The sequence below is a fragment of the Galeopterus variegatus genome, unplaced genomic scaffold, assembly GCF_000696425.1.
Source record: "Galeopterus variegatus unplaced genomic scaffold, G_variegatus-3.0.2 Scaffold241, whole genome shotgun sequence".
Lineage (NCBI taxonomy): Eukaryota > Metazoa > Chordata > Mammalia > Dermoptera > Cynocephalidae > Galeopterus > Galeopterus variegatus.
This window is the reverse complement of record NW_007726352.1, coordinates 362508-383590: the sequence shown is the minus strand read 5'-3', so window position 1 is coordinate 383590 and position 21083 is coordinate 362508. Positions and strand designations below refer to the sequence as shown.

At 45.5% G+C, this 21083-nt stretch overlaps 1 protein-coding gene across 4 annotated transcripts in view; it reads left to right on the top strand.

Annotated features, from left to right (window-relative positions):
• The window catches only part of SFI1 (Sfi1 homolog, spindle assembly associated (yeast)), a 112298-nt gene that overhangs the window by 85207 nt on the left and 6008 nt on the right, over positions 1 to 21083 (top strand). For all 4 annotated transcript variants that reach the window (XM_008566423.1, XM_008566422.1, XM_008566425.1 and 1 more), the window contains 10 exons: positions 868 to 934; positions 5154 to 5284; positions 11682 to 11763; positions 12081 to 12259; positions 13044 to 13119; positions 14860 to 14936; positions 16050 to 16152; positions 17409 to 17505; positions 20038 to 20198; positions 20679 to 20753. In XM_008566423.1, the coding sequence (XP_008564645.1) occupies positions 868 to 934; positions 5154 to 5284; positions 11682 to 11763; positions 12081 to 12259; positions 13044 to 13119; positions 14860 to 14936; positions 16050 to 16152; positions 17409 to 17505; positions 20038 to 20198; positions 20679 to 20753 (1048 nt within the window). The remainder of the gene's footprint in view (positions 1 to 867; positions 935 to 5153; positions 5285 to 11681; positions 11764 to 12080; positions 12260 to 13043; positions 13120 to 14859; positions 14937 to 16049; positions 16153 to 17408; positions 17506 to 20037; positions 20199 to 20678; positions 20754 to 21083) is intronic.

The window sequence follows — 21083 nt, the reverse complement described above, 5'->3', positions numbered from 1 at the left end:
AAATTATGAAGAAAAGGGCCAGGCTAGCTGGATATTTGTGGCTCAGTCTTGAAGAGTGCAGAGAGTGTCCTCAGTTTTTTAGAGCTAATCATCCAGTTAAAATAAATAAATAAAAGCACTACATATCTGTAAGGCAAACTCAAGAATGTATAGGAAGGAAGGTATAAAGTGAAAATAAAAGTTGCCTGGCCTCCTTCCTACAACTCCTGAGTCTTACTCCTCAGAGGTAACCACCATTAACTTTCTTGCTGCCAGAAATGTTCAGCAAATCCTCTCCTTCTCTTCCCTCCCTCCGTCTCCGCTCCCCAGAGTATAATCAACTTAATTTGCATAGTTATAAGCCCAATTTTGGAGCATTTTTTTTAAATGAGTCAGTGAGAATGCCAGTGTTTAACTGACTCAATTCAGAGTTATCAAGGTATATCATTATTCTAAATCCTGGTTTAAAAAACTGAGTGTGGCTCTCACTCTCAAATCACTTTATGAAAGAGCGTGTGTCACAGACCCAGGTAGTTCTAAACAAGCCCCAGAACTTGACCATAAAACCAGAAAATTCAGGATATCTGGGGTATTTCCTACAAATTTCCTAAGTGCCAGATATACTGTGCTTGGTGGCCTAATTAGTTTTACAAGAAGGTCATCAGAATTTTTAGGCAATCCACAGTCCAAAATCAGGGGTTGACAGATTTCATGTTAGATATCAGGTTTTTGTTTCTTTATCTCCTAGAATGAAACTAGTAAGCCCATGAGGTGGCTTTAACTCTCGAGAAATAACTATACCGATTTTATCTGCTGTAAAAACAAAATGAAATTTTGGAAACCTGAAACCTCAAGGGCAGTACCTTGGTGTTCTGTGTTTTATTTCAGGATAACATTGCTACACAAGTGTATCAAGTTGTGGTTACAGTATACTCAGAAGAGGCGATGTAAGCAGGTATGAAGTACGTTTTAGCAGATAGCTGTACCGGTTTACATTCTTCGATACGTTTACTTTGGAAAGATTCTTGGAAAAGACCTGTGCGGGGAGGTCTTGTTCTGATTTGCAAGAGAGGGTACTGTGAAAGCTCAAAGCTATTTCCTCCAGTACCCACTAGTGATGTCACAAAGACTGTGTAGCTCCTATTCTTTCATCTGCTGTGAAAATGCAGGTGCTCTCCGAAAGTAGTGAGCTCTTACCAGCAGTTCACATCTTTATTCAAATTCATTTATTATATGAGTTAGCCAGCCCGTCACCCAGTGGGACCATCACGAGGGATGCAGAGCATAAGTTCTATATCCCAGTGCTAAACAGTGTGTGACATGTGTCCCCCAGTGGGTGGAGGAGGTAGGAGTCAAGATGATGAATTAACGAAGGCAGATTAAGAACGATAGATTCAGGGCCAGCCTGGTGGCGCACTGCTACAGTGCACCGCTTGGGAGTGCAGTGGCGCTCCTGCCGAGGGTTCGGATCCCACATACAGACTGGCCGCTCACTGGCTGAGCGAGGTGCGGGTGCAACACCGAGGGTTGCAATCCCGTTGCCGATCCCGGTCCGGTACGGGCGCAACACTGAGGGTTGCGATCCGTTGCCGGTCACGAAAAAAGACAAAAAGGAAGAAAAAAAAAAAAGAACGATAGATTCAGTTCCATTTAAGAATTACTTACTAAGCAATTGCTATGCCTCAGACACTGTTAAGCACTGAGGATACAACTGTGCTATAAAGTAGACAAAATTCCTGCTCTCACAGGGTTTGTAATTTAGCACCAGGTGGCAGATAAATTTGATCTTGCAGGCCAGTTCTGTTAATTGTGAGTAGCTGTCTGGAATGCTGAACTAAGAAGGACTTGGAATCCACATTCAGGCTTAGTGAGAATGTGTGTTCAGTTGATGATGCCTGCATGGGCATTGCTGTGAGAAGTGACCCTTTTGGCCATCCCTGGCAGTGAAACAGGACGACAGAAACCAAACTCCTCCCAGTTATTTAATTGTGCTGCCCTCCCCACCCCCATCTCCGTCTTCTGCTAGAGTATAACAAGTAAACCTAAAGATTTTGGCTGGATCCCCATAGTTTTGGGATAGAATCCAAATGTTTAGTGCGGCATACAACTCCTTTGGGAGTTAGTCCCTGTCTCTCTCCCCTTTCCTGTTATCACTCTGTTCCTTTACAACTGTACTCTGTCCAATTAAACTGTGAGTAGTTCCCTGAATGTACTCTTCTCTCCTGCTTCTCAACTGTACCTGCAGTTCTCTATTCCTTACTACCCTTTCAGCTCAGGTGTTACCTCCTCCCCCAGCCCAGCCAACCTCCATTTGCATAGCTTTACTAGCCTTTCTCTCCTGCCAGGCTGTGAGCTCCTTGAGGGTACAGCCTGTCTCTTCTTCTTTCTTTTTTTTTTTTTTTAAAGATGACCGGTAAGGGGATCTCAACCCTTGACTTGGAACACCAAGTCAGCACCACGCTCAGCCAGTGAGCGAACCGGCCATCCCTATATGGGATCCGAACCCGGGGCCTTGGTGTTATCAGCACCGCACTCTACCGAGTGAGCCACGGGCCGGCCCCAGCCTGTCTCTTCTTAGCCGAGCACAATGCTTGGCATAGGGTAAGTACCGACTGATATTTGGATGAATGAATGCACAAATGAACAAACGAACGAACTGCCATTGATCATGTCAGAGTTTCTCCCAAGGATCATCTCAGTTTTTGGAGTTTGGATGTAACCCAGGGTATGGCTTGTTTTTGTATCACCCTTGCTTTCCACACCTAGGAAATGCTTACACTCACTGCGTTCGTCAACATCACTTTGGATTATGCACCTGTTTGTGAAAGGACCTGTTCTCTTAAATTTATTTAATGCAAGCTCAACAGAATATAGGGAGGCCTTTTAGAAAAAGACTGAGTGCCAGGGTTGAAAGGTTGTGTTTATTCAAGATGAAAAGGAAACAGAGGATCTTTTTCGTTTCCCTTCTGGAAAGAGAGAACTCCCCTTGACACAGGGGCCCAGTGTTGGTGGAGAGTCCAGGGTTAGTGTTCTTATCTCTCACACTGCTCTGGCATGGCCTGTTTTTGAAGGCAGAGCAGGGAAAAATAGAGCACTGGTTAGTTGTTGTTTTTAAATCTTTAGCTAACAATCTATATGTCATCTCCTGGTATAGGTATCCCAAGAGCACATCAGCTCTTTCTATTTTAGGAGACAATAAAAATATTATTTATTGTGGGTTTCTTTTTAAAAAGTAATGTATTTACTAATCACTAATAAACTTACTAATTTTTTTTTCCTTTTTGTCTTTTTTTCGTGACCGGTAACGGGATCGCAACCCTTGGTGTTGCGCCCGCACCGCGCTCAACCAGTGAGCGGACCGGTCTCTATATGGGATCCGAACCCTCGGTGGGAGCACCACCGCACTCCCAAGCGCCACACTCTACCGAGTGTGCCACCGGGCCGGCCCGAAACTTACTAATTTTTAATTAAAAAAGCAATATATACAGAATGGAAAAATGTTTGCTAATTGTTGTAGTTAGGTGTTAGGGTCATGTGGATTCATTATACTGTTGCTTCTACTTTTGTTTATATATGAAAATGCCCATAATAAAAAGTAAAAAGAAAAATAATGTATAGACATTACAGAAAATTTGGAAAGTATAGAAAGACATAAAGAAAAAAAAATAACCTCATGGTCTTGCCTGTTAAGATGACATTTGGTGAGTAAACCTGGCATCTTTTTTCCTCTGTGTGGGTAGAGTGTTGTGTACTCATATAAGCATATTGTTCTGATCATCTGTTGCCATGTAAAAAATCATGCCAAACTCAGTGGCATAAAACAACCACCATTCTATTATGCTTAAGGATTCTTTTGTTCTAAAATTGAGACAGGACATAGTGGGGATGGCTGATCTCTGCTCCATGATTACTGAGACTTCAGCTAGGAAGATTCTAATGGCAGGGCGTTGGAATCATCTAGAAGTTTCTTCACACACAGGTCTAGTTATTGGACTGAATGACTTAAAGACTGGGCTCAGCTGAGGGTGTTAATCAGGGAGCCTATATATGGCCTCTCTGTGAGGCTTGGGCTCTCTCTTTTTTTTTTTTTGTGACCAGTAAGGGGATCGTAATCCTTGGCTTGGTGTCGCCCGCACCATGCTCAGCCAGTGAGCGCACTGGCTATCCCTATATAGGATCTGAACCCGCGGCCTCGGTGCTCCCAGCGCCACTGCACTCCCAGCACTGCACTCTCCTGAGTGAGCCACAGGGTCGGCCCTTGGGCTTTCTTACAGCATGGTGGCTTTGGGGTAATCAGACATCAGGGCTTAATAGTGAGTGTTCCAGTGAATGAGGAAGAATCTGTATGGCCCTTTATGTAGCGTTGGAAGTCACATATTGTCACTGTCAACATGCTGTATTGGTCAAAGCAGCCACTGTTCCATCCAGAGTCAAGGGAGGGGACATAGACCACTTCTTAATGAAGGAGGATCAAAGTACCTACAGCCGTGTTTTTAAAGTCTCTATACATGCATATATGCTTTTTCCCCCCAAAATTTTGGATCATGGAGGTATATATATTCCTATGTCAGTTGTCTGTCTTCCCACAGTGAAATGGTAGCCTTTAATAATTACATAAAGGCTGGCTGGGTAGCTCAGTTGGTTAGAGTGTAGCCTTATAACACTGAGGTCACGGGTTCAGATGCCCATACTGGCTAACCATCAAAAAAATATATATAAAATAATCTGTATGGCAAATAAACTCTATAAACATAATCAAAAGACATATTATAGGATGGGAATAATATTTATATTTATAACACACATGACAAAGAACTAATAAATTTTTTAAGGTTCAAACAGCCCATATATGTCATTGAGTTGGTTGAATACTGATAGTAAACAGGCAATGGGTATGAAAATCTTAGCCATAGGAAAAAAACTTTAGATAAATATATATAAAAGTATGTGTGTATGTGTATGTGTATATATGAAGAGATACTTAACCCGCTTTTAATTAAAGAAGTGAAAATTTTTCATCTATCATATTTTTCATGTAGCATATTGGCAAAGATCAAAAATTATGATTTTCATCTTTTCCTGAATGTTACTGTATAAGAAGCAATCCTCCCTCAAGAGTGTGACCCTGAAAGGTAAAAATTAAAGTACAAAAGCAATTTGTTGCTTTACTTTAGCTGCTACAGGCCAGAGCAGATGGTCATTTCCAGCAGAGAACCCTGACTGCTACCTTCCATGCATGGAATATACTTTGGCGATGGCACCAGAAGGAAAGTGTCCTCGATGCAAGAGCAACACGTTTTCACAGGTATGGTTTGCAGCTCCTATCTGCACTGGGGCAGGCGTCCAGTCTAACTCTGCTGAACACATAGCTCATTTGCTTTGCTTTTCACCCTCCCAGCCCCTCAGGCTCTGGTTCTTCAATAATGTGGGCTCATTGATTTCATCTCACAGGATAAAAAGCCAGTATTTCCCCTGGGAAAACTTTTGTCCATCTTTAGTGCAAGTGCTTTCAAAACAGCTTGTGTTTTATGCCCCTATCCTCTTTACAAGCCACTGAGAGCTCCATTAAAGCTGCCCATTAGCTTGCTGGATCAGAGTGTGGTGGGACCTTGTATCACCTTGGCAGGCATTCTTGAGTGTGATTTCCCTGAACCAGTTCCTGTTCTGCTAGACCTGGCTTTTTGAAGTCTTGAAATTATAGTCATAAACAAAACTAGAAAGGTCAAGGAGCAGAGCTGCATCTTTTTAGCTCCCACTGGGGCAAACTTGCCCACAGCAGGTCCTTATTACATGTTGGTGGAACATTATGGGGAAATTATTAATCACCAACTGTGTGTCTGCCACTGCAGTGGGCATTGTGTAATGGAAGAAAGAAAACAAATATATAAGCTCATTCCTCCTATGACATCATTATCTTCACTAATAATTTCCTTCTCACAGCAGTCCTGAGAAAACAGGTTCAAAATGATAAATGACTTAAAGCCAGTAAGTGGCAGAGCCAGGGTTTAAATTCACATCTCCGATTCCAAAGTCCAGGTGCTTTCTACTTGATCAAAAGGAAGGTCTTTTTGATGACTTTGTTGGAGCTTTAAATTTTTGTGAAGAGATAAGACTGATACACAAGAAACAATTGAAACACAATTCAAGAGAGTAGATCCATTGTCCTCAATTATGTAAACCACAGTTTTAGAGCTCAGAGCTAGTACTGAGGGTGGCTGGGGAGCTTTGAAGTACCTGGGGAGGCTTCTTGTGAGCTGAGGGGGTGAAGAGGGAGGGCCAGACTTCCACATGAGTTTTGGAGGAGAGAACACATCCAACCTCCATCAAGGTCATAGAGAAACAGTGATGAGTTTTGGATTGGTTGCTGTTTCTGAGGCATGATTGGGAGAAACCAGGATTCACTAGGGGTTGAGTACTATCATGGATATCCTCAGTAATAAGTGACAACAGCAAAGCATGCCTGGGACATCATTGGTAAGAAGCAATAATCACTCAAAGAAAGGGGGTCTTTATGGCATTTTACGACTGCTACATGACCTTGGGAGAAACAATGTTTCTTTGCAACTGGCTTTTTCTGCATCTGTCCTTCCAGTCTGATTAATGGTAGGGCTGTTTTTACTCTTGAGTCTGAGCTGATTTTCATTCTTTGAATCCCAGATAGGATTTGACTCTTTTGACCTTTATCATGTATTTAACCATTTGTATCTTCTTTTATGAAGTATCTGTTCGAGTCTTTTCCCTAGTTTTTTTAAAAATTGGGTAATATATCTTTTTTTAAAAAAATCTTTTGTTTTTGTTTCATTTTTTCCCCTCATTTTTCACTTTTATTTATTAGGAAGGACCCATGGAGGGTTATGTATCTTTCAAAAAAATTATTATTGATTTGCAGAAGTTCTTTATGTATTCCGTATACAAATCCTTTGTTGGATAGATGTATTGGTATTGGAAATATTTTCTTCCAGTCTGTGCCTTGTCTTTTTGTTTTCATTTTCTTTCTTTTCTTTTCTTTCTTTCTTTTTTTTTTTTTTTTTTTTTTTTTTTTTTTTTTTTTTTTTTTTTTTTTTTTTTTGGTGGCTTACCAGTAGTGGGATCCGATCCCCTTACTTTAGTGTTATAACACTGTGTTCTAACCAACCAACTAAGCTAATCAGTCAGCTCTCGTTTTCATTTTCTGACTGTATTTTTTTTTAATTGAGAGCAAAGTAGCTGGTTATATATATTTTGAAATAAATTAACAGTATTTGAGAAGTATTTGATTTTGATACAATCCAATTTATCAATTTTTTCTTTTATGTTTAGTGATTTTGGGATTCTCTCTAAGAAATATTTACTACTCCAAGATTTCAAAAAATATTTTCCTACATTTTCTCTGGAAGCTTTATAGGCTTAACACTTACATTGATCTATGATTATCTTGTGTTATTTTTGTGTGTGTGGTGTGAAGTAGGTGTCAAGGTTTTTTTTTTCTATATGTTTATCAGGTTTTTCCAGCACCATTTGGGTTTTTTTTTTTTGTTTTTTTTTGTTTTTGTTGTTGTTGTTGTTGTTTTTTAAAAGATGACCAGTAAGGTGATCTTAACCCTTGACTTGGTGTTGTCAGCACCACGCACTCCCAAGTGAGCTAACCGGCCATCCCTATATAGGGATCCGAACTCGTGGCCTTGGTGTTATCAGCACCACACTCTCCCAAGTGAGCCACGGGCTGGCATCATATGGGAAGGTTTTTGACTATAGATTTAATTTTGTAAATAGGTGTAGAGCTACTAAGAGTTTCTATTTATTTTTGTGTCAATTTTGATAAGCTCTCTGCTTTTCAAGGAATTTTAAAATTTCATCTCAGCTGTCAAATAAAAGCTGTTCATAGGTGCCTTATCTTTTTAATGTCTGTAGAATCTGTAATGATACAACCTCTGGCATTCCTGATTTTATTAATTTGTTTTTCCTTTTGTTTGTTTTAACTTAGTCTTGCCTAGTAGGGATTTATCCATTTTTTAAAAATCAAACTTTTTGCTTTGCCAAATTTTTTATTTTTTACTTTTCATTAATTCATTTTAGCTCTTTATTTTTTAGTTCTTTCTACTTACTTTGGATTAATTTGCCTTTTTTCTGTCTTCTTAAAGTGGAAGTATAGATCATCAATTTTTTTTGTTAGATTATTTTTAAATCTTTCTTTTCTAATATAAGCATTTTGAGATATAGGGTTTCCTTCTATTTTAGCTTATTCCACCAATTCTGACATGTTGTATTTTCATTATCATTCAGTTTAAAATATATTCTAATTTCCCTTATGATTTCTTCCTTGACCTATGGTTTATTTAGAAGTGTGTTGTTTGATGTTCAAATATTTAGGAATTTTCTTGATATATTATTATTTTAAATTTCTAATTTAATTCCACTGTGGCCTAGAGAACATTGTATGAGTTCAGCTTTTGTGTATTCAAATTTATTTTATGGATCGATATATGAGGTTTATACTGGTGAACATTCCATGTGCACTTAAGAAGAATGTTTATACCACAGCTGATGGGTGTAGTGTTCTATAAATATCTATTAGATCAAGTTGGTTGATAATCATCCTCAAATTTTCTATATCTTTACAAATTTTTGGTTTATTTGTTCTATCAATTACTAGAAAGCAGTGCTAGAAATATCCAACACTGATTATAGATTTGTCTGTTTCTTTCAGTAAAACTTTCAGTGTTGTTTCATGTGTTTAGAAACTGTGTTATTTGTACATGTACATTTTGGATTTTTATGTCTTCATGATTAATTGCACCTTTTATCATTTTGATATATCTTTATTTTGGGGAATATTTCTTTTCTCAAAGTCTACTTTGACTTATATTAATATATCCTTACCAGCTTTTTTAAATGTTTACTGTTTGTGTGGTTTCTCACTCTTACTTCTCCACTCTTTTACTTCCAATTTATCTTGCATATTTAATAAAGCATGTCTCCTGTAAACAATATATAATAGTGTTTTAATTTTTTATCCAGTCTGACAATCTGTCTTTTAATTGGAGTGTTTGGTTCACTTATATTTAGTGTAATCATTGATATAGTTGGGCTAAAGTCCACATCTATTTTTTGTTTGTTTCTTCCTCTTTTTCTGCCTTGTTTAGAGTTCATTTAAAGTTTTTTTATATTTTATTTTACTTCCTGCATTGACTTTTCGGCTTTGTATCATTTGTAGTTTTTTAATTGTTGCTCTAGGGATTACAATATGTATCCTTAACTTATTACAGTTCTGTTTAGAATCAACATACCACTTCATTTTAAATGTAAGAACATAAAAACAGTGAAATTCCATTTCCTCCCCATGCTTGATGGTATTTGTTGTCATACTATGTCATTTTATGTCTACTATACATATATTTTACCTCACAATATAGTGTTATTATTTTTGCTTTAAACAATCAATATTCTTTTTAAAAATTAAAGAGAAGAAAAATATAGTCTTTTATATTTACCCACATATTTTCCATTTCCAGTGTTCTGTGTTTCTTCCTGTAGATTTGCATTTTCTTCTGCATCATTTTCCTCCTCCTGAAGATAATTCTTTAGCGTTTTTATAATACAGGTCAACTGGAGATAAATGATCTCAGCTTTTGTTTATGGTTTCTCCACTCTGGGTGGGCCAGAACTCCATCTCCCAGTCCTGTCCAACCTCTGGCATCTCTGTTCAGCTCTTAGCCCTGCAGCAGCTACTCTCTGTTCAGCCTCAGGGAGTCTGCATGTGCAGCCATCATCAGAGGACCTGGGACAACCTCAGTAAAATTCTGGTTATTCCCCTCTGCTCAGCTCCCTCCTTTCCAGTACCCTGCTCCCACATTCCAGCCCCTTTAGCAGTGTTGAAATCCAGTCCCTGCCTCCTCAGCTCAGTGAGACTGTCATACTCTGCTTGGCCTCCCTCTCTCTCACTGCCCAGAAAGTGCCCTCAGGCAGAAAGCCTGGGTGGCCTAGGAGCTCCTCTTGCATGTTTTTTATCTCTCAAGCATCAAAATCTGCACTGCCTGTTGTCCACTGCCAGAAAACAGTTGCCTCATATATCTTGTCTAATTTTATAATATATGGCTGGAGGATGGGTCAAGGAAGGACCAGTGACTGTGTGATAGCTGGAAGTAGAACTCTGTTTTGAGTGATGTGCTTCATGTGTTAAATCCCAGAGGAGCAATCTCCCCTAGCACCCAGCATAGGTCCTCATGACTTTGCCAATATGGAGCCCTTAGTGGCTATTGATCGGTTGTCCCAGCACTGCTTTTGCAGGATTTGATGTCATTAATAGTGAGCAGGTAGGCCTAGGCAGAGTTGACAAAGCAGTGGTTTCCAAACCTGTCTACCTGTCTAGTTCACCTGGAACACTAGTTTTAAAGTGCTCTTTCCTGGGGTCCACCTAAGTCCTGCTCAGTCAGCCTTGGAGGCTCCACTCAGACTGGCCCCTGTTTTTTAAACAGTCCCCCAAGGATTGGTGTAGAAGCAGCCTGGCTGGTCAGCAGCCACTGAAAAGGTATTCACAAATGATCACTGATCAGTGTTGTTAATTTAATATAGAATTAATGAAGAACTCATTAATCAGGGTCTCAGAGTGAGTCTTTTTCATACTGTGCAAAGGCTTGGCTGATACTGAAAATAACTTAGAAAATGTTGGGTTTTGAGGGGCTGGCCCATGGCTCACTTGGGAGAGTGTAGTGCTGACAACACCAAGTCAAGGGTTAAGATCCCCTTACTGGTCATCTTTTCTTTATTATTTTTTTTTTTTCCTTTTTCTTTTTTCGTGTCCGGCAACGGATCGCAACCCTCAGTGTCACGCCTGTACCGGGCCGGGACCGGCAATGGGATCGCAACCCTCAGTGTTGCACCCGCACCTCGCTCAGCCAGTGAGTGGGAACCGGTCTGTATGTGGGATCCGAACCCTCGGCGGGAGCGCCATCACGCTCTCAAGCGGCGCACTGTAGCAGTGCGCCACCGGGCCGGCCCTACTGGTCATCTTTTAAAAAAAAAAGAAAATATTGGGTTTTTGGTTTTTTGGTTATTGTCTGTGTATTAGTCCATTTTCTGTTGCTTATAATACCTATAAAATACCTGAGACTGTAATTTATAAAGAAATGAAATTTACTTCTTACTGTTTGGGAGGCTGAGAAGTCCACAGTCCATGAGGTGTATCTGGTGAGGGCCTTCTTCTGGGTGGGAACTCTTTACAGGGTCCCATGATGACACAGCCAATCACATGGCAAGGATGGCACACCAGCCAGCGACCAAAAAAAAAAAAAAAAAAAATTCTGAGCAAAGGATCAGATCTTACAAATTCAAAAGAAAAAAAAAAGCTATAAGTGCCACTCGCACGACAACCCACTAAACCATTAACCCATTGCTCCACGAAGGACTAATCCATTCACAAGGCACAGTCTCATGATCCAACCATCTGTTAAAGGTCCCACCATTCAACAGTGCTGTAGTCTGATTTTCCGCCCTCTTAACACTGTTGCAATGGGGATCAAGCTTCAATGGATTTGGGGAGGATATTCAGTCCACAGAAGTCTGCTTTCCTTCTGTTCTCTTTCCTTTTCTTCTCTATCATCTAAACTTATTCGCCTCTTATATAATAACACAGTGTAAGAGGAAAAATCCAGTTATTTGGAGCTTCTAGTTCTGTTGGAGTTTCTGTTTTATTTTAAGTGCTTTCTTTTTTTTTTTTTTTTAAGGGAGACATTAGAGAAGCAAGTATTTGCTATCTGGTGGCAGAAGATGTTTCAGCATCGAGAAAATCGCTTGGCAGAGAGAATGGTAAGTGTCTCTCCCTGAAGAGGTGCCTGGAGGGGTGGGACCCATTTCAAGCCCTTGCACTCACTACCTTTCTTTCTCAGGAAGTCACACAAGAACCAGACCCACACTGAAAGATTCCTGCTTGTGACTCATGAGGCAGGGGCAGGGCATCCATGTCCTTTGTCAGTGGAGTTTATGGACAGCTTCTGGGCTAGGGCACCTCCTGAATGTCCGTTTCTTTTTGCCTTTGTCATTATTCTTGGCCTGTAGATTCTTCCATCTTCTTTACCTCACTCCTAGTTGATTTGTTCTGTTTTCTTCCTCCCACCCTGCCTCAGGCCATCCTTCATGCGGAGCAGCAGGTTCTGCATCGGTCCTGGTCCACATGGCATCAGCAGGTAGCAACACATCACCAGGAGCGGGAATGGCAAGCAGTAGCCTGTGCCCACCACCGCCACAGGCAGCTCAGGAACGCTTTCTGCGTTTGGAGGCAGAGTGCCCAAGGGCAGAGAACAGAGTGAGTGGCCAGTTCTGCCTTAGAAGTTCTTCTCATCCCAGGCCAACTTTGACCATAGTGGCAGCACCGTCAGCTCCAAATACCCATCCGGAGGGGTGTGTTAGCCTAGACTCTGGTTGTAAGTTCCAGAAATTCAACCTGAAACAGTCTGGGTAAATTCAAGGCTGTAGTAACAGGATCTTAGAGTACCCTGTTGCACACCCAGCCTCAGGAACCTGGCTGGGCACAACAGGGCTCTGTGGATCCAGGAGGTCCTGTCCATTGGCTACATCCTGCTTACTTGTTGGGGCCCATTCGAAGTGACCATGGCCAGAGAATAGACTGATGGGCCCATTTGAGGATAGCTGACCACTTCAGGACGAGCAGCTGTGGCCATTGGACAGGTTGTGGCACCTTTTACCACATCACATTGTTAGAGGGGGCAGGGCAGACAGCCCGTGTATCCACTGCAGAGATTGTCCTGTTTGGTGCTTTTTGTATCCACTGTGTGTTCCGAGGATCTCACTACCTCTCAGACTGGCCGCATTTAACCTCCTTTCATTCAGGGGCTGAAGCACGCCTGCACATGAGTAAGTTTGAAACCCCGCTAAGTTATATGCAAAAATTTGATTATATGTGCACTCTTTTGGGAGAAAGCCCAACTCCTTTGGCAGCTCTTCATAGGGGGTCTCGACTCCCCCTCAAATTTTACCACTTGTTAGGGGCCACGGTCTGCAAAGAGGAGCCCATCGAGAGGGCCCTAGCTGGGTCTGGGCTACAGCACTGAACTCCCCGTCTCCCACAGGAGGATAGGCAGGATGCGGGCAGCAGAGTTCCACTCGGCACAGATCCTGCGTTGGGCCTGGAACAGGTGGAGGGAGGTAAGGCTTTGGCGCGGGCGCCACCCAAGTGTGGCTTTTGGACAGGTGGAGCTGCGTGTCAGCGTGACTCAGAGCAGACATATGGGCTCCTTGGCGGTTCCTCAGAAACCACCTGCCTCTGAGCTGAGAGATGAGAATGGGCAGCAGATGAAGAAGTGTTTGTTTTTTTTTTTTTAAAGATGACCGGTAAGGGGATCTTAACCCTTGACTTGGTGTTGTCAGCACCACGCTCACCTAGTGAGCGAACCGGCCATCCCTATGTGGGATCCGAACCCAGGGCCTTGGTGTTATCAGCACCGCACTCTACCGAGTGAGCCACGGGCCGGCCCTGAAGAAGTGTTAACTTGGTTTTGTGAGATGATTGTTTCAAAATTCCTTGTTCTTTCCCTTTTTTTTTTTTTTTGTCTTTTTTCGTGTCCGGCAACGGATCGCAACCCTCAGTGTCGCGCCCGGACCGGACCGGGACCGGCAACGGGATCGCAACCCTCGGTGTTGCTCCCACACCTCGCTCAGCCAGTGAGCGGGACCCGGTCTGTACATGGGATCCGAACCCTCGGCGGGAGCGCCACCGCACTCCCAAGCAGCGCACTGTAGCAGTGTGCCACCGGGCCAGCCCCAAAATTCCTTGTTCTTTTTGGTGCTGGGTTGTACTTATCTGAACTTACTGAATCTAAAATTCCTGATCTAACCATTTACAGGAATCCTACTCAGGGTAAAAGTGTGTAAACTAACATTGAGAAAGATTTACTGCATCAGGCACTTGCCTCATTTTATCCTCACAGACCCCTAAAAAGTACATATTTATAGATGAGGAAACTGAGGCTCAGGAGGGTTAAGTACCTTATCCGAGCTTTCACAGAAGGAGTGTGAATAGAAGCAGAGCTGGGACCCCCCCACACCTCGTCCTTCAGCCCCCTGGAGCTGCCCTCTCCTCTGTCTGCAGTGCCTGGACCTCCAGGGAGCTGAACGGCAGGAGCTGAGGCGCGCAGACCTGCATTGCCAGCAGACCTTGCTGCACAGGGTGCTGCAGAAGTGGGTGGTAGGAGCTGCTTCTTCCCTCCAGATCTGGGGGCAGGGGAGATTTCTAAAGATTTTGTTTCCCTTCCTTTTTCTTCCTGCCCCTCCCAAAACAGAGTAATTGACAAGCCTCAAACAGAGCAAGTGGGTCTTACAGCCTCTGTCCTTGCTCAGCAAAGTGAGAACAAGTGCTGTCTGTGGGCGACAGCCTTACAGGAAAAGTGGCCCTTTGTCCGAGAGTCCAGTGGTTTGACTTATTGGGCGAGGGTCTCAGAAACAGTCTTCTCCTGGGCCGGCCCGGTGGCGCACTGAATAGTGCGCCGCTTGGGAAGCGCGGCAGCGCTCCCGCCCGAGGGTTCGGATCCCACATACGGACTGGTTCCCGCTCACTGGCTGAGCGAGGCACGGGAGCAACGCCGAGGGTTGCAATCCCGTTGCCAGTCCCCGGTCCGGTACGGGGGCAACACTGAGGGGTGCGATCTGTTGCCGGACACGGAAAAAAGTCAAAAGACAAAAAAAAAAAAAAAAAAAGAAACAGTCTTCTCCCTGTGGACTGGGGAGGGGAGGGTCTGCTGCCCTTGGAACTAGGGGCTTTTGGCCTCTCCCTACCCTTTGTGAGTGCTCTGGGCATGGCAGCCTGTTATAAATGTACCTCTGAGACCTACTTGGAATAGGGAGAAGTGGGGTCCCTGGATGGCTTCCAGTCCTTCTCATCTCCCACAGGCTTACCAGGGGAAGATGCAGAGCGTCCTCCAGGAAGTGGCAGCCAGGGAGAGCCGGCATAACAGGCAACTGCTACGGTGAGTCTCCTGAGTGTCTCCCGGGGCCCAGGCTGAGGAATGAGGAACAGACCCCCAGACCCAGGCGTTTTGAGAAGTCCTGCCTCGAGCTAGGTAGAGGATGGGCCTAGATGCCTCATACTGCATAGTTGTAGTTTTGGTTTGTCCATAGCAAGCACTTCATTCGTGGGTTCATCTCCATTTGTCCTGAACCCTTGCTGTGTGCAGGGTCTCGCCTGCATGCCTGCGAGGGACCCCCCCTCAGCGCTTTTCCCTCCCAGTTTCACACCTGCAAGAGTCAGCTTCTCAAGGCACCATTTCATCTCTCTTGCTCTGGAGGCTGCAGCGACTCCCTTTCCTATCAGTTCCCAGGCAGCCCCCTCCCACCTGGCTCCTGGCTTTTCACTGACTCTCCAGAGTCACCTCTCAGCCCTCTAGGACCGTCTGCATCTCTCAGCCCGTGGAAGGCACATATGTAGCTTTGGCCCTGGCTCCCTGATGAGCCCATCCTATGTTCTAAGCCAAGCTCTAAGCTCACTCCTTCCCAGTAGGCCTCCCTCATTCTCTCTTTTTTTCCTCCTTTGTGTTTATTCAGCCCACGCTACTCCAGGTTTCCTGTGGCCAGTGGGCCTCATGGACTTCCATCACCTCTGTCCCTCCTCTGGGTCCTTTAAAGTGCCCATCCAGCTCTTGAGACAGAGCAGAATAAGAAGGAGGGACTCCCTGGGCAAGCACACCTGAGGTTTAGGTGCCTTTGCTCCGGCTTTCCTATCTCTTATCTCTCTCCGTACTTCTCCTATCACAGTGTGACTCACCTGTATTGCCAGTTGCTTGGTTACAGCTCTTATTCTCTGTAGGACATAAACTGCAGAGGATGTGGTGTTTGGTCTTGTGCTCTGCCAGTTCTCCAGGGCTCACCCAGAGAGCCCTGAGCCCTGGCACAGAGCAGGTGCTCAGCAAGCATTTGTTGGATGTAGATGAGAACGTAAACATGGGTGTCAGGGAAACAGATATCTTAAGCATGGAGAGTCCTTGACTCAGGAATGGGGGGAGAACTTGGAGCAATTCACAGAATCCTCCCACATCTCTCCATACTGGTGTCATCTGCCTTCACCCTGGCCTGTGCACCTGCAGGGGTGTGTTACATCGCTGGAGAGAGAACACTGTGGCCCGTGTGGATGAAGCCAAAAAAATGTCTCTAGCAAGTGCTCACTACCGAAGGACCATGTGTTCCAAGGTGAGATATAGGGAGGCAAGCTGGTCACCCAGGAGGGTTGGAGACTGGGGGTGGCGCCTGAGACTTGAACTAAATAAGGAACCCCCAAAATGGGTAACTTCTCCAGCATGCACACATAGATCCATGTGAGCAAGTGTTTTTGTTTTTCTTTTTCTGAACCATTATCCATTAAAATGAAATACAGCACATAGTAAGTGAACTAGTTCTTATCACAAACGGTATTTGCTACACATGGAATTTTCCACTGGGACAAACCATGTAAGTCACTGAGCTTCAGTCTCCTTATCTGTCAGAAGAGGACACTCACTCCTGCTCATCAGCTTCACAGGTTCCATGGCCATGGAGGCTTTCTGGAAGTCACAGAGCATACTGGGAATGTGAGGTCGTTGGGCATCTTCAGTGGGAAATACCCCAAACCACCACCTTATTCCCTTGACTGGGAAGGCTGTGGAGAAGTGCCACGTGGTAGGGCTGGCCCCATGCACTGGAGGCAGGGAGGGGTGGCAGGATGTGGCTGTGGGAAGAAAACATGTTACGTGAGAGAGAGGAGTCAAGCAGAGGTGAAATGACAGAGGTAGTCCCTGAACTTGCGGCTGTTTTAAAAGAAAGCAGTTTGCCAGGAGCCCTGAGCAGCAACAGTTGGAAGGCCAGTGGGGTCCAGTACTGACAACCTTGAAGCTTCCCGTGGAGGAGGAACAATTACATCTGGTCAAGGCCCAGGCTCTTCTTGGGAAAATTCTGAGGCCAGCCTGTGCATCCTGTGCCTTGGCAGGACAGGCATCTTTACTTGGCTTCAGGGCTTGGAAGGGAGGAGGCGTTTTTGGTGGGAATGGAGTTCATGATGGTTTGTGGAGCAGGCACTAGGCTTCCCCTGGCTGCCTGACTTGTTTTTAAAATGTTTTGTTATTGTGATTTCATATGTATCTCTCATGAAAGAGTTCATATAACACATATTCCGTTTAACAGATAATAGAATTAAAGCCCATGTAATGACTTTCCTCTTTATGGCATGGTATGAGTTTAAATCCTCTGATAGAAGAGTCCCAGCACCTGAGATACTGGGTCTTCCTGTGAGGGGACTGGTGCTCTGTCCTACTGCCCTGAGGTCTACGTAGATGGCAGGTGCTTGCTAGAACATGAAATCCAAATGTCAGCCATTTGGCCTCATCTCACAAGGAGCTGCCATTGCAGACCTGGGGTGAACCTAGGAGTCAGGATGTATAGTGATTGCCTCTCTGTTCCTTGTCTGCCCTGAGGTCCTGGTCCAGTGGTGGGAGGCTGCATCAGTGCAGATATATTACCAACAGCAGGAGGACTCTACCATCAGGGAGGCCCAGAAGGTGCTGGACAGGGGTAAGTGGGGCTCCCTAAAGCAAGGCATGTTGAGGAGAGGAGTGTGAAGACACAACTGTCTTGGAGTTCCCTGTGCCCTCCATAGACTCTGTCTTCTCTTCATACATCTAGTTCCCAGTACCAAAAAGTAGGACAACAGAAAATTATTCTCTCACAGTTCTGGAGGCTAGAAGTCTAGAATCCAGGTGTCTCAGGGCTGTGTTCCCTCCAAAGGCTCTAGGGGAGGATCCTTCTTGCCTCTTCAGCTTCTGGTGTTGCTGGCAATCCGTGGCATTCCTAGGCTTGTAGATGCATCACTCAGATGTCTGCCTCTGTCTTCATGTGGCGTTCTCTTCCTGTGTCTCTAGGTTCCTTCTTATAAGGAAACCAGTCACAGTGTATTAAGGACCCACTCTGCTTGAGTATGACATAATCTTAATTAATTACATCTGCACTGACCCTATGTCTAAATAAGGTCACATTCTGAAGTTCCCGGAAGGACATCAATGGAGGATTGGAGGGAACACTCTTCAGTTCAATACATCATAGAATTCTGTTCCCAACTGATTCTCAGCCAGTCAGTGTTAAAATGAGTGGCCAAGGCTTGAGATCTATGGAGAAATAAAGAAGTAAAGCTGGAATGGAGGAGTTCTAGATGGTTGGGGAGGGCAGGGTTTGGTCATGTTAGGGTCCTACTTCCTTGCATAGTTGGGCCCTTTCATGTTCAGGGACCAGAGACTTGCTCAATCAGCCTCGGGAAGTCTCATTACCTGTTCTACAAACATACAGACAGTCCACAACAAGAGTCGGTGCCTCTGCTTGCGAGACACATAGATGCACAAGAGACCCACAGGGAGTTGTCTCCTAACACAGCCAGGGGACCCCACAGTGGGGGAATCCGACACTGAAGAATAAATGCAAATACAAATGCACGTGAAAACAATTAGAAGTGTTAAATCGACCATAAAGAAAATCTATCCATTTGTTAAATTGTCATAAGTTTGCTCCAGGACAAAAATCAATCAGCTTTGGTTTGGTTCTGACTCTGATGTGCATGTTGAGGAACAGAGATCCCTGATGTCCTCTGGACAAAACCCTGGGGTCAGATCTCCTGCCTCTACTCCATCATGAATGTGCTCCCGTGTCCTCAAGCTACTCCTCAGCTTAGAAGCCAGTGCTGCGTTTCTAGTTTATCAAGGGAGAAGGTGAGGGGTTTAGCCCATCCCTTGGCCTCTGTTTAGGCAAAGTGTTTGCACTTGGCACTGTAGAGGCTACCAGCTAGTTTGGGTCAGCTGCCATAACAGTGCCCTTTTCTGGCCATGATGGGACGTTAGAGGTGACAAGTTCAAGGTGCAGCCTGAGCTGCTTCTCTCTGAAGGACTTTGCTTAGAAGCGGTTGGTGGCATGTGGCAGGCCCTGGGACTGCCATGTCTGTTACAGATGGTATAAGGGACTTGGGAGACTGGGCAACAAGACACTATGCACATAGTAGGTGTGTAGTAAAGACCTGTGGGACAATTTCTTAGCTTGTATTAAGGCCTCAGAGTCCCAGGCACACCCTAGAAGTCCAAGGGTGGGGCAGGGCACTGGGGGAGGAGGGACTAAGGGGAAGGTGTCATAAGACACATTAAGCAGAATGTGTCCAAAGTGCACACTAGAGGTCACAACCTGGCTGTGTGACCCCCCCGCCCCGTCCCCTGCAAGGCCCTTTCTTTGATTCTCAGTTTATTCGTCTATAAGATGGGGATAATATTACCTACCTCTTAGGATTTTCATGGGAATCCAGTTAGATGATATATACGCTTACAGCAGTCCCCCAGAAACCTTAGCACGTAGCACTAACATGCTTGTCCTTCAGCTTGTGATTGCTGCCTGCCTTGCCCACCCTGCTGGGTCCTAGAGGGATCCCCCATCTTGGTATCAGTACCCCAGTATCAGCCCTCTTCTGTTGTCTCAAAAAGAAACTTCTCTCAGTGGCCAAGAAAAATTCATGAAAGGAAGAATCTGGTGACACAGAAACAAAACGCAGGGTGCGGCCCCTGCCTGCAGAGCCCAGGGCGTCAACGGACGTAGCCCGGCAGACCAATGTGCCTCCCCCTGAGTCGTGGCTTGGGCTGGTTTGACTTCTCTGACTGAGCTGCAGCTTCCTCCCTGGTAAAAGAAAGCTGCCGCCGCCTCCTCCTTCAAGCTCCAGTACAAGTGCAGTCTCCTCCTCCTCCCTCAGATGGGAGGTCTTTTCCTTCTGCCACGTCTTGCGTGTGGCTCTGTGGGAGCCCCTGACTCACCTGTGGTGGCTGTTGACAGGCTTGTGGCTCTGGGAGGGCTCTTGGGGGGTACAAGAGTAAACAGATCTGCTTCTGGTCTCCAGGGTGTTTGCAGTTGCTGATGGTGGTCAGAGCTGTCCTTAGAGAGTGGTCACTGTCCATGTGTGGTAGTTACACCAAGTGTGGGCTGGACACCCCAAGTCTATCCCCATGCAACCTTCCCCACTCTCTAAACCTTCACCATTATGTAGTTGCTTGTGGAAATTCTACAAGCTTGGATCTGCCTTAGGCTGTCTCCGGACCTGGTTTCGGCACTGGCGGGACCGCAGCCAGAGGTCAGCCCAGCAGAGAATCCAGCTGGAGAGGGCAGCCCAGCACCACTGCCGGCAGCTGCTGCTGGATGGGGTGGCCCGGTGGAAGGCACACCATCTGGGGTGTGTCAGGAAAAGGGTGAGGCAGGTGGTGGCAACTCTCCAAGCTCCTAGTCTGTGGCAGGGCATGTCCAGGCAAGGAGACACCTCTTGGGAAGGGGTCTCTCCTCACAGAACTCAAAGCAGCCAGTGTGGGTGCCTGGTGGTTTGGGTGCTGTGGGAACAAGGCTTCAGGAGCCTTTCTGGGTGTTTAATGGAGGGGAAGTCAGTCTGTGAATTGGGGAGGATGGGCTCCACAGAGAAACCTGGATCACACTGAGCCCTGGCTTGTCAGAACTGGGTGATCTGTGGAGTTATCTAGACACCCCCTACTTGTGCAGGAGGCCCTTGGCATCATCCAGGACTTCTGGCCATGGGAAGACAGTACACTTGTGCCAGGAGCCTCACCCCATGGCTGCCCTCAGGTGGTGTGGGTTAGGCACCACCTTGGTTGCAGGGCGTGGGGTACCTGACTGCGGTCAGGACGCAGCAGCTCCTTGTGCACTTGCTCTCACCCCAGCTCCTGCAGAGGCTGGCCGCCCGGCTCCTGGTGCAGAGACTCAGCCAGGCCTGCTTCCGCCAGTGGAGACAACAGGTGGGAGCCAGTGAGATGCCCCTTCCTTGCTTCCCTCCCTCCACTAGCTCATGAGGCCTGGTCTGTGGGTGACTTTCAGCCCCCACCTCTAGTTCACTATTTGTAATATCAGCCTGGTCCCAGGCTACCTCCCTCTGTGCACCCCCAGTCACTGCCCAGCACCATCAGCTTCCTGCCATTTGCCATCTGTCCAAGGCCAGTCCCTTCAAGACCCAGTTTCTCGGGGCCGGCCCGGTGGCGCACTGGATAGTGCGCCGCTTGGGAAGCGCGGCGGCGCTCCCGCCCGAGGGTTCGGATCCCACATACAGACCGGTTCCCGCTCACTGGCTG